The sequence below is a fragment of the Pholis gunnellus genome, assembly GCF_910591455.1.
Source record: "Pholis gunnellus genome assembly, chromosome: 15".
Classification (NCBI taxonomy): Eukaryota; Metazoa; Chordata; class Actinopteri; order Perciformes; family Pholidae; genus Pholis; species Pholis gunnellus.
In genome coordinates, this window is record NC_136542.1 from 11,713,014 (window position 1) to 11,728,451 (window position 15,438).

The 15,438-nt window shown below is 43.8% G+C and overlaps 2 protein-coding genes across 2 annotated transcripts; both read left to right on the forward strand.

Moving 5' to 3' along the window:
• Positions 1–126: 126 nt before the first annotated feature.
• Positions 127–6,500, forward strand: six4a (SIX homeobox 4a). Its single transcript, XM_079175326.1, has 3 exons — positions 127–905; positions 2,587–3,287; positions 4,197–6,500. Exons 1-3 carry the CDS (start codon positions 181–183, stop codon positions 4,802–4,804), a joined length of 2,034 nt encoding a protein of 677 aa, XP_079031452.1. The 5' UTR covers positions 127–180; the 3' UTR covers positions 4,805–6,500.
• Positions 6,501–12,294: 5,794 nt separating this feature from the next.
• On the forward strand, positions 12,295–14,667 carry LOC306706919 (homeobox protein six1b). The gene is made up of 2 exons (XM_079174161.1): positions 12,295–13,148; positions 13,976–14,667. The coding sequence occupies exons 1-2, from the start codon at positions 12,589–12,591 to the stop codon at positions 14,268–14,270; spliced, it is 855 nt and encodes a 284-aa protein (XP_079030287.1). The 5' UTR covers positions 12,295–12,588; the 3' UTR covers positions 14,271–14,667.
• Positions 14,668–15,438: the final 771 nt, after the last annotated feature.

Consider the following 15,438-nt stretch of genomic DNA (forward strand, 5'->3'; position numbering starts at 1 on the left):
ACCCGAGCGTGTCTCCTTCCAGCTCCAGTCGCGGCAGAGTAAAAGTCACGTTGGAAGGAAAAGGGGAGAGAGATATCTACTTACAGCTGCTGTCAGATATCCGATCGCATTCGCATGGCGAGGAGGTAACCTGATCGAGCTGGGAGGAGTGACTTTACCAGGGAAGGTTTGAACAAAAAAATGTCTTCTTCTTCTGCCGGAGAAGTCACAACAGCAAATGACATCAAGAGGGAAAATGTGAAGGAGGTGGATACGCGGGACTGCATCAAGCTTGTGGCGCTGGACGCGGCGGAGTTGTCCATGGAGCGCAACACGGACGCGGTGCGCACTGAGCTGTTGGTGAGCGCCGCTTCCTCTCTGGCTTTCTCCCCGGAGCAAGTGGCGTGTGTCTGCGAGGCTTTGCAGCAGGGAGGTAATGTGGACCGGCTGGCCAGGTTCCTGTGGTCCCTGCCACAGAGTGACCTGCTACGCGGCAACGAAAGCATCCTGAAAGCCCAAGCACTCGTTGCTTATCACCAGGCTCGGTACCAGGAGCTGTACAGTATTTTGGAGAACCACAGTTTCAGTCCGTCCAACCACACCTTTCTGCAAGATCTGTGGTACAAGGCCCGGTACACCGAGGCGGAGAAGGCGCGGGGGAGACCCCTGGGCGCCGTGGACAAGTACAGGATCCGGAGAAAGTACCCTCTCCCCAGGACTATCTGGGACGGCGAGGAGACTGTGTATTGTTTCAAGGAGAGATCCCGGAACGCGCTGAAGGATCTTTATAACCACAATAGGTACCCCTCTCCCGCAGAGAAAAGAAATCTCGCCAAGATTACAGGACTCTCCCTGACCCAGGTCAGCAACTGGTTCAAAAACAGGAGACAGAGAGACAGAAACCCGTCCGAGGCACAATCCAAAAGGTGAGGAAACAAAATGAACAAGCCGCATACTGAATCAGTGACGAACTCCATATAAGACAAATGCATAGAATGTCGAGTGTGGTGTGCGTAAACGCGCAATAAAACATAACCAGGATAATTTAAACAAAGTATTAGAAAAGTATTTTTTTTCGTGGAGGGGCGCCTATAGTTCACAACCATTCTCTCGGACTGGCAATACTCAGTGTATTTCTTAATTCTCTAATCGGACTCCTTTATAAGACCTGACAGTGTGAATCATTAACCGTTGATAATCAAGAAACCAAAAAGTGTGCGTAAAAGGGTTTGGAGCACGCTTTTAATGTTTTGAAATATGAAGCGGTTGCCATTCAGCTCCGGTTTCAAGTGTGTTGGTGCTAAGGGGCATGGAAACCATAAGCAACTAAATAACAAAGTGACTTGCACTCCAGTGATTTGACTGTCAGACACGAGAAGTTGAAAACTTAAACATTTAACACGTTACTTTAATGTGTTCTCTTCTATTTGTAGTTTGTAGTATATATGTATATAGTAGTATTGTATGTGTGTCAGAGATGAACACAAACAACCAGCGCGTGCACGTTTCCCCTCCCCAGCACATAAATCATTTTCATTGTCACTTTTTCCCTCTCAGACCAAAAAGGATCTCAAAGCCTCCATCAGCTCCTGCGTTTCATTTCATAATCCACCACACAGACAGACAGAAATGTTGCTTCTTTCATGTTTCTCTCTCTGTGAACAAAGCTGACGCACACCTGGTGGAGGTGACCTCTCGCTCTCTCACACGCACGCACGCACGCACGCACGCACACACACACACACACACACACACACGCACACACACGCACACACACACACACACACACCATTACAGATTGCTTTAAGTCGCCACTAAAATGATTTAGAACCGACGTTTAATTATAAGTTTACAACCTATAAATATTTTTGAACAAATCGTCTAATTTTTGCTTATATCTTTTCCTGGAAAGTGGTCGTGAGACGTTTAAGTGTGTGTGCGTGCGCGCGCGCGCAAGCGTGGTGTGTGTGTGCGTGTATTTGTGTGAGAGAGAGTGTGCTGGAGGGGATGCAGCTGTTTGGATCAATCTTTAAAAACAGAGTCGTTCATTACGTAATTATCTATAAAAACTACTTCTATATTGTCTTAAATCTTTATTGAAACAGGGGTTTTAAATTACAGCACCATTTTAAATTGAGAATGAATTTAAAATGAATACTCTCAGCAATTTGTTTTGTCACGCCACCAGCGCTGGCAGTCTGTCACACCAGAATTTATTGCGCCAAATGGTTGCACGGTTGTTGACGTTGGTTGGTTGTTGTCAGTGCAGCTCTCCATGAGGTAAGTGAGGGCTAGACATTCACAAACAGAGCCTGCTCTTCAAAGCTGTGTAGTAACACGGCACCAAATGTGACTCTGGCAAGATGTGGGTGGAAAAGAAATATTCCAAATTGTATTTTATTGAATTTGTGTTGTAAACGTTATGTTTCTTTGCCAAAAAAGTGCACAAATGAAAGAAAAATACTATATATCTATATTAGGAACATTTACATTTTCCAATCTTTTTTTCATTTTTTGTATTCATCAGTGACTTAAAGTCACCTTATGATGATAGTTTACATTTTTTTTACCTTTGTTTTGTGACAAACCAATTTTCTTTTTTCACAGTGAATCTGATGGAAACCACAGCACAGAGGATGAGTCTAGCAAAGGCCAAGAGGAGTTGTCTCCCCGACCCCTCTCTAACTCCTCAGATGGAGTGATCACCCATGGGACCCTTCCCATTCAAACAGGGCCTCTGGACAGTGGGATGGTCATCCAACAGATCGGGGATATCAAGCTGCCCCCTGGATCCAGCAGTGGCGATCACTACAACGGAAGTCTAGTGACAAGTAACACCCCCTCCGCCGTGTTTCACAATGGTGGCTCGTCTTACCTCCACACACCCGGAAACATCCTCTTCAACGGGCTCAATTTGGGCATCCAGCCCTTGGCCTTCAACCCTCTGAGGCCGTCTGGAGGGGTGCTGATGGGGGGCTCTGGTATGGACATGCAGATGCAGACAGGACAAGAGAAGGGTCTGGGCAGTTCTGCTGAGGACTCGGCCCTACAGTATGGCTCCTACCCAGGCTGTGTGAACGGAGCAGAGGTGAAGCTGGAGGGGGTTCACACCATGGCTGCCCAGAACGGAGGCTCCTCCGTGCTCACGTTCAACTCCTCGTCAGGTGGGCTGCAGTTGGGTGGCTACAGTCTGGTCCAGGTACCAAGTGGAGTCTCTGACAGCGATGGCAGCTCATTACTCAACAGTGACATAGGTCTTCCTCCACTGCAGCTCTCTTCAGCCCAATCTTCCTCAACAATCACACAAGGTGAGTTTAGAAAACTAAATGATTATTTAAACTTAATTCTCATTATGTTGCAATAACCTTGTTATGTTTACTTGGAAGTGATATTATATACTAAGGCAGAGATGGCAGACAATGATAGAACAAATTTGTTGTGACATTGAATTTACAGTATTTAATCGTGATTAGGCTTTGGTGATATTGTCTGAAATGGGGATATACTGCTTTAGGATTTGGAGTCAGTCACTGTCATTTTACCCTTTTTAAGCAGTCAAGCATAACCATTAACATTTATTTTACTTTACTATAATAATGCTTGTATCATATGTAGTGCAACATTGATGACATAAAACAAAATTAGGATCTATCACTTTTCACGTTTCAAATATCAAAAAATCCAGACGTAATCTACTCTACACTTATATTAAAACTATAGATGGCATATCCTTATATCTCCTAGCATTATAGCCGATCAGTGACAGAAGAAACTAGGTCGGGCCACCCACACACACACACACAGAAGAAGAAGGTGGTCCTTTGAAAACCCCAGAGATGAATAAAAACAAGCTCTGAAGTCACCATCACTCATCATCATTGCACTTTTGATCTGCAGAGCAGGGAGTAAGGGAAATATGTTTCAGACAATCAGAGGCCATGAAACGCACTAACAGGGAATAAGCCATTACAGCACTTACTTTGACATGAAGCAGAGAATCTACACCAGGATGAATAATAAGGAAAAACAGAAAATTGCAGCTTGCTGTTGAGTCCTGGCAGGCTTCTGCACTCATTCCCTGGGGCACCGCCAGGTCCAGCACAAAGTGTGTGAGACACACAACAGCAATTTCGGGCCAAGGCCTGCTGTAAATGAAACGTATAATACTGTGAGGAATGAGGTACTGTATGTATTGATCCATTGTTGTATTACCACAGGTACCATGCCTCTGAACAATGTAGCAGTGAGTTCCTCCAGCGACTCGTTCCAGCAGCAGGACAAGCTGACCATGACGTCCCTGCACCACAGCACAGTCCTCTACAGCATGAGCAACGTTGGCCAGCCGGCCATCAAGAAGGAGCCTCTGGAGGGAGGCGTCTACTCCTCGTACCACCACGGGCTCCACCTGGACCCCAGCGGTCAGCTCAGCTACACCACCCCCAACTCAGAGGAGGTTCCTTCCAGCCGAGGCCCCGCCTCGAGCACGGAGGTCTCCGCCATCAGCTCGTCCAGCCCTGAGCCAGAGGTCTACACCACCCTCACCGTCAGCACGCCCCTGATGGCCCAAACGGACCCCAGCAGCCACCACCTCCAGCCCGCAGAGTATCTCGGGGGCCACGAGTTGCGGGGGCCCTCCTCGCACCTGATGGGCCCCCGCATGAACAGCAACTACATGAACCTTTCAGAAAACAAGGTGGACGGTTCAGGCTCAGGAGGCGTGAGTGAGATGGTGCGGGCCATGTGTGGGGAGATGGAGGCTGTGGAGGGGAAGGACCTAGCCAAACTACAGACAGTACGGATGGACGAGAACATGGCTGACCTTTAACCTCAAACCTCCTTTAGAAGCACTCATGTCCGCCCAAGCAGGGATATGGTGAATCTTTGAACTTTTGTGTGAGCGTGTGTGTGTGTGTGTGTGTGTGTGTGTTTTTTTTACAATTCAATTCCTTTAAATGTTAAATTATTTTTGTTCATTTGACTTTTACAATGCACTCAAATCAGAGGGGAGCCCTGTAGGTGCGCATTATGTGACCATCATGAAATTAAAAAAGTCTATGACATGTTTTAAAAGCCCCGTTCATAAGATGAAACATAACGACGGTTACGTACAGAAGAAGTCGCTGTATGTGTTCGAGCCGTGTTTAAATATGCATTTTTATAGACAACACCTGCTACTTCCTGTTGAGTGGATTTGATCCGCAGAAGCAGGTGCTGGAATGCCTGGAGTCATGTGACAAGGATGTTCCTCCAAACTAAATGCGTCATATGGGTCAAACCAAAAAGGTCATTCAGTAGGGGGAAGAGGGAGAGAGCCTCAGTGAAAACGGTCAGTTAAACAGCAACTCAAGGACTACACACATACAGAGAATAGGTCATTAAACACACAAAGCTGCTGATTTAGGAAAAAGTGTCCTTCAGTAATCACCTCAAACGATCTGAATGCCTCTCAAGTCACTACAAAACCCCGTTTTGTGCTTTATATCATACCAAATGAACTAGGAGTGTTGGACTAGAGTTAAGACGAATGTGCCTTTCTGCTACTTAAAATACATAATGGCATTGGTCTGTTTTGGCGTTTGCACTACCATAATGACATTACAATGTCACATGTTTCAAACAGCCTTCATGTTGGAGGGTTTGTCATGTGTGACACGCCTCAACAAATGCACACTATTTCAGTAATAACTAATATTTCAAGCCTCATTGTCAACCTGTGAGACCAAGACATGAATGATGATCTAAAGGTCAGGCTGTCGCTTCACACGTTGTTCATCATATGTTGTTTATAATGCTGCAACTCATAGTATGTTAACTAGATGTGATGATGCTATACTAGGCCTATATCCTGTTTCATTTTGATGTGTCTCTCCAAATGTCAGTAATCATTAATAATATTTTTCTATAAAGGGATTGTAATAATCTCTCTGCATGGCGTCATAATGTTTTGGACACTAGTGCCTTTTACTTTTGTTTCTTGAATTACACTGAAAGTAAGCTTTGTCGTAGCCCTTGCGTTGGCGTGCAGGCAGTGACATTGCAGCTTCAGAGATTTACCACCGCTGCCCGCAGCCGTTACTGGCACATTTGTTGGGTGTCAGTTGAGGGAAAGACATGAGAATGTGGAGCCCATTTGTCAAGTGTGTCCAGAGCTTTTCACAACAGGAGCCTAATTCCTCGCTGTCATACATGACCATAATAGCACATTTCAGCCTTACAGCCAACTCACACCATGCACATCTATCAGTGCATCACACGTCTTCATACAAGTGGACTAGAAATACTTTTCTTTGTCAGGATTTATGACATAATCCCATCAATTTGAATGGATGTTTCAATGAAAGTATCCTCAGTGCTTTAATGTCATATACCAAAAATGAGTCGTGGGCAAATAGTAAAACTGATGGTCAATTGTTTTTTTTTGTTTTTTAAATCTTAGTTTGAATTATATGTTTGTTATCTGAAATTATGTGAATGTATTTTTCTAAATCTCCATACTGCAATAAAAGTTTATATTTATAAAAACGTAATACCGATTTTCTTTTATTCTTCCTAACAAATTTAGCCTTACGATGACACGATTAGGCACAAAATATGTCAGTAAGTTCATGCCAAATAAAAAGCATATCTCCCCAACATTTAGGAGTCCTAGGTAGCCAAACTGTGAGGACTGGGGGGGCAGTGGCATGCAGTAATCCAGCAGCCTGGTGCTGCTCTCTGCAAACCTGCAGTGATCGTTTACACATGCCTGGCAACCTGGAGTTCATTAGCCCTCCTTTTCTCATCTCAGCCCATGTAATTCAAATAAACAGCAATGAGATTTCCAGAGGTAAAGCTCCTTTTGGGTGGGGGGTCTGCAGCTCCCTAGCTCAGTCCAATCCAACGGTTATTCACTGAGCGAAGGCCGAACAACCCCCCCCCCCCCCCACCCACCCCACCCCTAACCCCCCAGCTACCCGCTACTTCAAGATGTGGAGGAATGAATCTGAGGTGCTGTCACTCACAGACACTGAGTCTCTATCCAGAAAAGTGCCTGGAGTCCTCTCGTGGCTTGAAGGGATTCTCCTTAAAGTCATGAATTTCCACCCAATGCTTGTTCACTCAGTGTGCACCCGAGTCAAACCAGCAAGGAGATAAAATGGATTCAAAGTTTGACAAATGGATAAACAGCGGGGGATTTTACTTCATTCACTGCGTGTCTGTGTTGGATTATAGGAGTTGTCCTTTCAGCGGATCCTGGCTGGAGGAGTTATATATGATCCAACTGATGACCTAAATAAACAGAGGCTGATTGTCTGTGCTCACTGTTGAGGCACAGAGAGAGAAGAAAAAAAGTGGGAGAGACTAGCGGGAAAGGGAGGGAGAGGCAGGCAACCGGGATAAAGTTACCTGTGCACAGGTGACCTCGTCGCCATGGGCAGTGGATTAGCTGATTGTTAGGTATCAGGTAACTCCTCCTGTAATATTGAAGAGGGTGAAAACAGCTTTGTTGGAGCCCAGAACAATATCCCATTCGCAGCATGGTCTGTGGGTCTCACGGGGAGGGGGCCACAGAAAACTCCAAATTCCACCTTTGTATTGTGCCTATAAATTAGACAGGGAAGGAGCACGATTGTTCCCTCACAGAAGATGTGTAGTATGTTTTTCATGGGGACTGAATACAGCTAGTTGCCGTTTTTTGTTTTGTTTTTTTTACTGCTCCCTTTATGTGTGAAAAATCAGGACACCCCCATATCTAAATAGTGGATCATTTTGTCCACAATTTCAAATATGCAATGTAAAACATACTTGGGTGAGCAGTAAAAAAGAGGGAACTCCCCCAGAACTCTGGCCTTATTAAAAACACTGACCTCTGATCTTTCAGATGGTTTCAAAGCTGACATTTAATGCGGCGCAGCAGACTGCAAGCCATATGTAACATGACCTGGGGAGCACGGTACTCCACTGCTCCACGTCCCACTAATGAGAGGGCAGGGGTCAGCGGGTACCAGCACAGACCCACCACTACTGGCCAAGGCATGCGAGAGGACTTCTCCCTCCTGGCAGAAACTAAATCTACTCTCGGCTCCTCCGAGGTTGTGGAAAGTAGGTGGTGTTTATGAACTAGACGGAATACAAGTCCTCAACCCTTGTAGCTTTTTCTCTTACCTCCACTTAAAATAATTGAGTTGTTGCTTGGCAGGGTAGAAGGTATTTGCACTTCATCATCCAGCAAAGGAAAGAGAAGACGCAAAACAGTGTGATTCACTGGTTTGTTCTGGTCTACAAGGACAGAGGGACAGTTTGCAAGTGTGCATGTGTGAATGTGACACACTCACACATGCTCACACAGGCAGCAGCTGGGAGGCAGCATCAGGTCCACCCCGCAGTATTTCCCAAAGAGAAAAACGGCGCTTTGTAACAGGAGCAGCAGCAGATGAGGCCTGACATGATCAGTGTGGAGATGCACACTCACCTGCTGCTCTGCCTTCTAAAACGGTGTCATTCGCTAAAACACATGCAATAACTCATCCTGTGAGGAGTCACGTCTTGTCTTGAATGATAGCACTGTCATGGCGCCCCCTCCCTGCCAGCAGGCACACAAGGTAGCACAACACATACCGTTTAAATCCTTCCTTTTGTTTGTTTACGTGTTTGTCTGTCGGGCCTGGTTTGATAACGTACTCCAGCCCTGCAGCGAAACAAAAAAAAGGATTTCCCTAAAACAAATCATCTATAGGCCCGAGTCGTGTTTACCGAGCAGAGCACTGTAAAAGCCGAGGCCGTAATTGCATATTTGTGGAGGTGGTCCTCTGAGGAAATGCGTAATGATTTTGATGGGGGGCTAACCCCAGTGCACTTGTACCAGGTCTAATTTTCCAACATGACAGGAAACTCTGTTAAGCTGATAATTGCAGCTCCAATTTCATTTAACTCACTCATGTCAACAGTTGTGTTTTGTTTTGAGGGAAGTTTTTTTTTTTTCACTGCCTTACACCTCACAGAATAAACCGCTTTAACTCTTAATTAAAGACACATTTAGGACATCTTATAACCAGACACTGTAAGCCAATGATATGTCCTACCATTGATTAGGTTAATTAATCTATAGTATTTAGTCATATGTAAAGCCAGTTATGTATTTTGTGATAAGACTATAAAATAAATAAATGCATTTTCACGTGTGAGTATGTTTATGTAAAATAAGCTTGACTTATAATTAAGACGCTTTATTGTGGGATTTGCTGATGTTTTGAATAAATAAATAAATTCTAATTGTGTGTTTTTTTCAGTGCAGTAAGAGGACACCCTTGAACGTCACCAAAATCTCTCCCCAAAAAACCAAACCCCGGGGACCAAATCAGACACTTTTCACTTAATTTAAACAGTATCGGCTTTGTTCAAGTCGATACAGCTGAAATAGCACTTTGGATTTAGATAGAGTGAAAACCATCTGTTCAGTGAGCCAGTGGTCGGGTCACTTTTCCTTCAGATTTTCAGGAAAATAAACTCTCCAAGAGGAAACACCAACTTTTTGATGATGACATTTTTATGAAGTGTTTTCTGGTGCTTTGAGTTGAGACCCGTTTTCTCCCACAGTCACCGTTACATTTCGTTCGTTTTTTTCCTGTAATGCTAACGAATTTCTATTTTGCATCCATCAATAATTGATCAGTCATTTTCCCCCTCCAAATTTCTGCCATGACATGGAATAATTCAACAAGCAAAGGGCCCACATTTCTCCTCGGCCCACCTCAAATTTAAACAGTTTAATGGGAAATGGCAACACGTTTATTTTCTCGCGGTGAAAACATTGTGACTCATTTGGAGTTTTCCGGAAAGGCAATGAGTAAAACTTGGAACATCTATGATATTTAGCAGCCCTGAGCCCCAGGAGTGAGAGAGAGAGAGAGAGAGAGAGAGAGAGAGAGAGAGAGAGAGAGAGAGAGAGAGAGAGAGAGAGAGAGAGGGGCAGGCAGAGTTAGTGGGGTTGTTGGAGGTAACTGAGGAGTTCAACGGAGAGAAAATAACGAGAGTATGGAATCCATGCCTTCTGCAAGTCCCATTTTGTGAGGAGTAACGAGTGATGGCCTACCTAAGTATTGCATTACTTGTCGGGGAATGAGGAGCCCAGCACTGGCCGTGTTAGAGGCGGAGAGTCCACATCTTGAAATAATCTCGCCCCCCGGGCTGCTCGGGTTAAAGGAGGAGGCGCGGCGCAATGTGGTAGAGATATTAGAGAAACCCGAGAGCCGCTCATCAGACAGCTCATTTACTGAAGCACTGAGGTTTTACACACAGCAGAGTGCTGCTATAGACTTGAGCTCAAGTGGCCTGAGAGCCTGCGTCCACTAAAGACACAGTTTATTTACATTAGAAGATATACAAACATAACCATGTTTAAGCAGTATGGCATGAAGGGGTTTGTTGTCTAAAAATGACGCTGTTATATAAATTATTACACGTTTTTATTCGTTATCATAACATTATCAGTGTCTATAAGTCGTCTGCAGGTTGATGACACTGCTACAAATATTACTAAAAAAATACCCCTCGCAGGTATTGTTAAATAACAGTGACTTCAGGTGTGATTCAACCAATGACCAGACATTTCCTCCAGACAGACTTTCATTTCAGCACGGTGAGATACATGTCATCCATTTAGGAGGAAATTAGCTGTTTATCTCCAGTCTTCTATCTGATAAATAGTCAAAATAAATCATGCTAAAAATGTGGACATATGAAGTTTTACCTTTTTCTATTTTACACTAGTCCAACACAAAATTAACCAAATTATCATAGTCATTCTGCCTAAATCAAATTATATTTTTTCAGTAGCCTAAATGCTCATTCCCTTAATATAGATTTTTTTTCAATGTAAACGGATTAGTCCATAAAATCATAGGTTACATTAGATATATAAGATATTCCACAGCTGGTAAGAACAGATGTCTGTTTGTTCAGGTGATCGCCAGAAAAACAAATGTTGTATAGAAAATCCGTTAAGAAAGAGTTAATCTTCTCAAAACGTTTTGTGTGAATTTGTTTAAGTTCAATATTATAGGTCAAATCTTGTTCCTTAACATAGGCCCAATGAAAGGGTGCTTAGTTTCAAACTCTGGTGCAGATAAAGAAATGTGATCTATATGGCTCAAACCAACAACTGCGCCACCAAGATCCAGTGTGGCAGAGAACTAATTTACTAATGGATTGGTTTAGTGTTTCACCCCACAGAAAACACTGGAGCCAGAGCGGTGCCCGTCTAATCCTTGAAATATAAATGTAGGCTGCAGGCTGCAGGCTGCAGCCTCTTCAGAAACACGTGATGATGTAGGAAATAAGCATAAAACAACAAATATAAAGAGCGAGGGCTCTGTTAGAGCCTATCTGTCTCGACGGTATTTAATATTGATTTGTAAATCCATAAACACAAAGCGAGGAAATTGCCTATATAAAAACAAAACTTAACCAACAAAATGACTGCTCGACATATAGGTCTAAATTACGAAACTCCTTATTTTTGCCAATTTGAGTGGGAAGTGTGAATGCTGCTGGATGTGTGTCTGTCTCTCAAGCTCTAACCATGAGGCATTTCATCTCAGCCTCTCTTTCTCTCACACACTCTTGCTGCTGACTTCCTGGTGGTCTACGTCCAATAACACGTTTGTCAGGTAGGTTTCTCATATAAAAGACGAGCGTAATGGCACGCATGGACCCAACAATCATAGGAACTTATTAAATTATATCACCTCGTAAAATAAACGGCTTCGGTAATGAAAGGTGCACGGGGATACAAAATGTTAAATCTGCATGTAATTAAGGTAGTGGGCGTCAACCATGATCAGCTGTGATAGTAAATAAACCTCCAGTTGGGGAAATAACACAAAACTAACCAAAAACCAATTAAGATTTTTAATTGGGTTTTTTTTTTTTATGAAAATGATCTGTACTGCCATGGGTTGATCATGTGAGCGGTTTTAAGTGCGTGTCTCAGCCCTTAAACGTAGACAAACCTCTCCTCACAGATAAAAAGCTCTGTGTCTTTTGTGGGTTCACCCTCCACTGACTGTGATTACCGATAACGTATCGAGATGCAGTGTGTGGTTTGACCCACGTGGGAAAACCGGTAGCCTATATAGTCACCACCATTACAGAAGATGTATATTCAGAACATGTTAATATGGCTGTCTAAGAGGTCTGTAATAATTGATTAGTGTTTAGGTGCGTCTCTGCTCCCTCTGCTGCGGCGGGAGAGGGACTGTGGGGGCGGGAGGTGGGAGAGCGCTCCTATTTCAGCCCCTGACGCATTGCCTCTGGGGAGGAAACGGAGCTGCAAACTCAGTCCTGCTCTGCTGTACACGGTGCAGGGCAGAAGGAGAGCCAATCACCGTAACGCACAGGCTCCCTTTAAGCCTGACATATCTCCAACAGGAACAAATTGTCCCAACAATCAACATCCCAATCTGCTGCGCGCATCAGGGGCTGGAGTGGAGAGGATAGCCTATAGGCCTGTGCTGCGCGGCCGGATTGCGCTGGATTGCGTAGCGACGAGAAACTATAAACACAGAAAACAAACGACAGCTATCGTTTTGGATAACGGCGTTTTTGGACGGAGGAGGGTGCCTGGACATCATGTCTATATTACCGTCATTCGGGTTTACGCAGGAGCAAGTGGCGTGCGTTTGCGAGGTGTTGCAGCAGGGAGGAAACCTGGAGAGGCTCGGCCGCTTCCTGTGGTCTCTACCCGCGTGTGATCACCTCCACAAGAACGAAAGTGTCCTCAAAGCCAAGGCGGTGGTGGCCTTTCATCGGGGGAACTTCAGAGAGCTTTACAAGATTCTGGAAAGCCACCAGTTTTCTCCGCACAACCACCCGAAGCTGCAGCAGCTCTGGCTGAAGGCGCACTACGTGGAGGCGGAGAAGCTGCGCGGCCGGCCGCTCGGAGCTGTAGGGAAGTACCGGGTGCGGAGGAAATTCCCGCTGCCCCGCACAATATGGGACGGCGAGGAGACCAGCTACTGCTTTAAGGAGAAGTCCAGGGGCGTCCTGCGAGAGTGGTACACGCACAACCCCTATCCGTCCCCGCGGGAAAAGAGAGAGCTGGCCGAGGCCACAGGACTGACCACCACGCAGGTCAGCAACTGGTTCAAAAACAGACGGCAGCGAGACAGAGCCGCAGAGGCGAAAGAGAGGTACGTAACTGACACAGCCGCGGTGCTGCCTGTTATTTAAAGACAAACACGTTTACTTTTTTGCATGTTTCAAGAGCAAAATGAAGGTTCGTGTTAGAATGAAATATTGCCAAAATGTGGCTGCAAGCAGCCAACAGAAAGTGCAGGAATAGCAGTCGTCTATACTGCAAGGAAGTGGAAACGTATAGGAAAATAATTATAATTGTATTTCTGATAGAAATCCTTTTATTTTAAGAAGTTTAACTTATTTTTTTTTTAATTTAAAAATGTTGGATATGTCTAGTCCCCAAATGATAACAGTGATGGTAAACAGAAGCGTGTTGTTGACAAATGATGGACTTTCTTCAACAGAATCTGTCCCGTTTGATTTGAGTCTGAATTGTAACATAAACATGTAATCTTAAAAAAATAATCTCGTGTTTAATAATGGTGGAAAATACAAAAAGCAATATGGGCATATTTTTGGACAACAACTTTCTACTTTTGAGGTACGTGTTAAAGGTTAAACTGGGTTACAGTGGAGCAACATTGACACGTGGTTTACCTTTCATTTTTTAAGTTATCGGGTAATATCAACCAACATGAGGAGAAATAAAGTATTTTATACAAAATTACAGGGAAGGCAAATAACTAAACCTCTCTGATTAGTTGTTCTTCAAGGCCTAGGCCTATACTCACCAGTCTATATTTTTGGAGTTACTACAAATAATAATTACAGCTGCCTTTTATGCTGCCCTTTTTACTCCAAAATATAATGTCAACATGAGGATTTAATCTTCCAAAATGTACGTATATTTTCTCTCATTCCTCCTTGTTGTCGTTTCCAGAGAGAACAGTGAAAACAGCAACGCAGGCGGCAACAAACAGAACCAGCTGTCCCCGCTGGACGGAGGAAAGTCTCTCATGTCCAGCTCGGAGGACGAGTTTTCTCCACCTCAGAGCCCCGACCAGAACTCAGCGCTTTTGCTTCAGGGCAACATGAACCACCCCGGGGCCTCCGCTTACCCCATGTCCGGCCTGGGGCCCCCACAGCCGGTGCACAGCATGCACGGACACCCGCACCAACTGCAGGACTCCTTGTTGGGACCTCTAACCTCCAGTCTTGTGGATTTGGGCTCTTAAAGAGGCTGCCAGATTATTCTATTTTACAACAACAAAAAACCCCAAAAAAGAAGACTGATACGTGTATCAGATTGAGAACATTAATGAAATAACACTATAGCCTACCTTATAATATAGACTGACTTGTCTGTCGTTAAATTTGGTTAGATCACAATTCCTTTATGCGCTTAACCTGTATATCCCCACTGACAGGAGCTTTTCTCATCTCCTGCACATGAAAACACACAAACAGGACCTGCCTGAAACTCTTAACTCAACGAGACACTTAACTGGACTGCCCATATGCTTAATTTATGATATTTTGTTGAGATAAAAGAATTATAGCAACCTCCTGCGATGGAAACTAAGAGGTAACGTTTTCATTAGAGTCATGGTAATAGTTTCCAATAAAACAAAAGTAATACATTTGTCTCTGTGTTATTTGTGTATTTAGAGAAAAAAATTAGACAATAATGTGTCCTAGATTCTGTCCCTCAGACAAACCAAATTAATCGGGTCTTTAATCATTGACAATTTACCATTAATTAATCGTTAATTGGAGGAAAGAACGTAATTAATTTATTCATTAATATCATTATTCTTTTGTTGATTTATTTAATGATTTTAAAAAATTGCATGCAAAGATGCCGACCGAATCAAATCTACAATGGTGGGATATGAATCTCGATCAAACATCATGAGTAATTTCGTTGTTAAACACTAAACATGCTCTACGGGTTCTTTGTTTTTTTTAACAATAATAATGATAATTCAAAACATAGAATTCAAACACAGAGTCATAAAGGGAAATTTAATTACGCAAATGTGAGTCAACATGAGCAGCTGTCTGCCAGGAGGCTGTTGTAACCAGCGTTGGTTCCTTTGATTATCGTGTCTGCTTAGTGGGTCTAATACATGACTACAGTATTTGGCTCAAGGAGAAAGTGTTTTTTTCTTCTTTCTCGTCATTTTTAGCCCGAGTGCTGCGGATCATTGGCTTTTTGTTGCCGTGTTTTCTTTGCTCTCTCCGAGAGTTTGTTCTGTCGGTTCCGGGCCATGGGAAAGAGCCACTACTCAACCTTTATGTACCAGCTCTGGATAATTTGACACAAACATGGCAAACATCCCATATGAAAAAGTTTAAAGTCCACTGCCTTATGAAATCAATATGTCCTATAAACAAAACAAA

Bases quoted from the DNA above. Each gene is read 5' to 3' on its own strand.
- six4a (XM_079175326.1), top strand. From the start codon at position 181: ATGTCTTCTTCTTCTGCCGGAGAAGTCACAACAGCAAATGACATCAAG. The intron at 906-2,586 runs GTGAGGAAACAA...CTTTTTTCACAG, and splicing joins TCCGAGGCACAATCCAAAAG to TGAATCTGATGGAAACCACA. The intron at 3,288-4,196 runs GTGAGTTTAGAA...GTATTACCACAG, and splicing joins TTCCTCAACAATCACACAAG to GTACCATGCCTCTGAACAAT.
- LOC306706919 (XM_079174161.1), top strand. From the start codon at position 12,589: ATGTCTATATTACCGTCATTCGGGTTTACGCAGGAGCAAGTGGCGTGC. The intron at 13,149-13,975 runs GTACGTAACTGA...TGTCGTTTCCAG, and splicing joins GCCGCAGAGGCGAAAGAGAG to AGAGAACAGTGAAAACAGCA.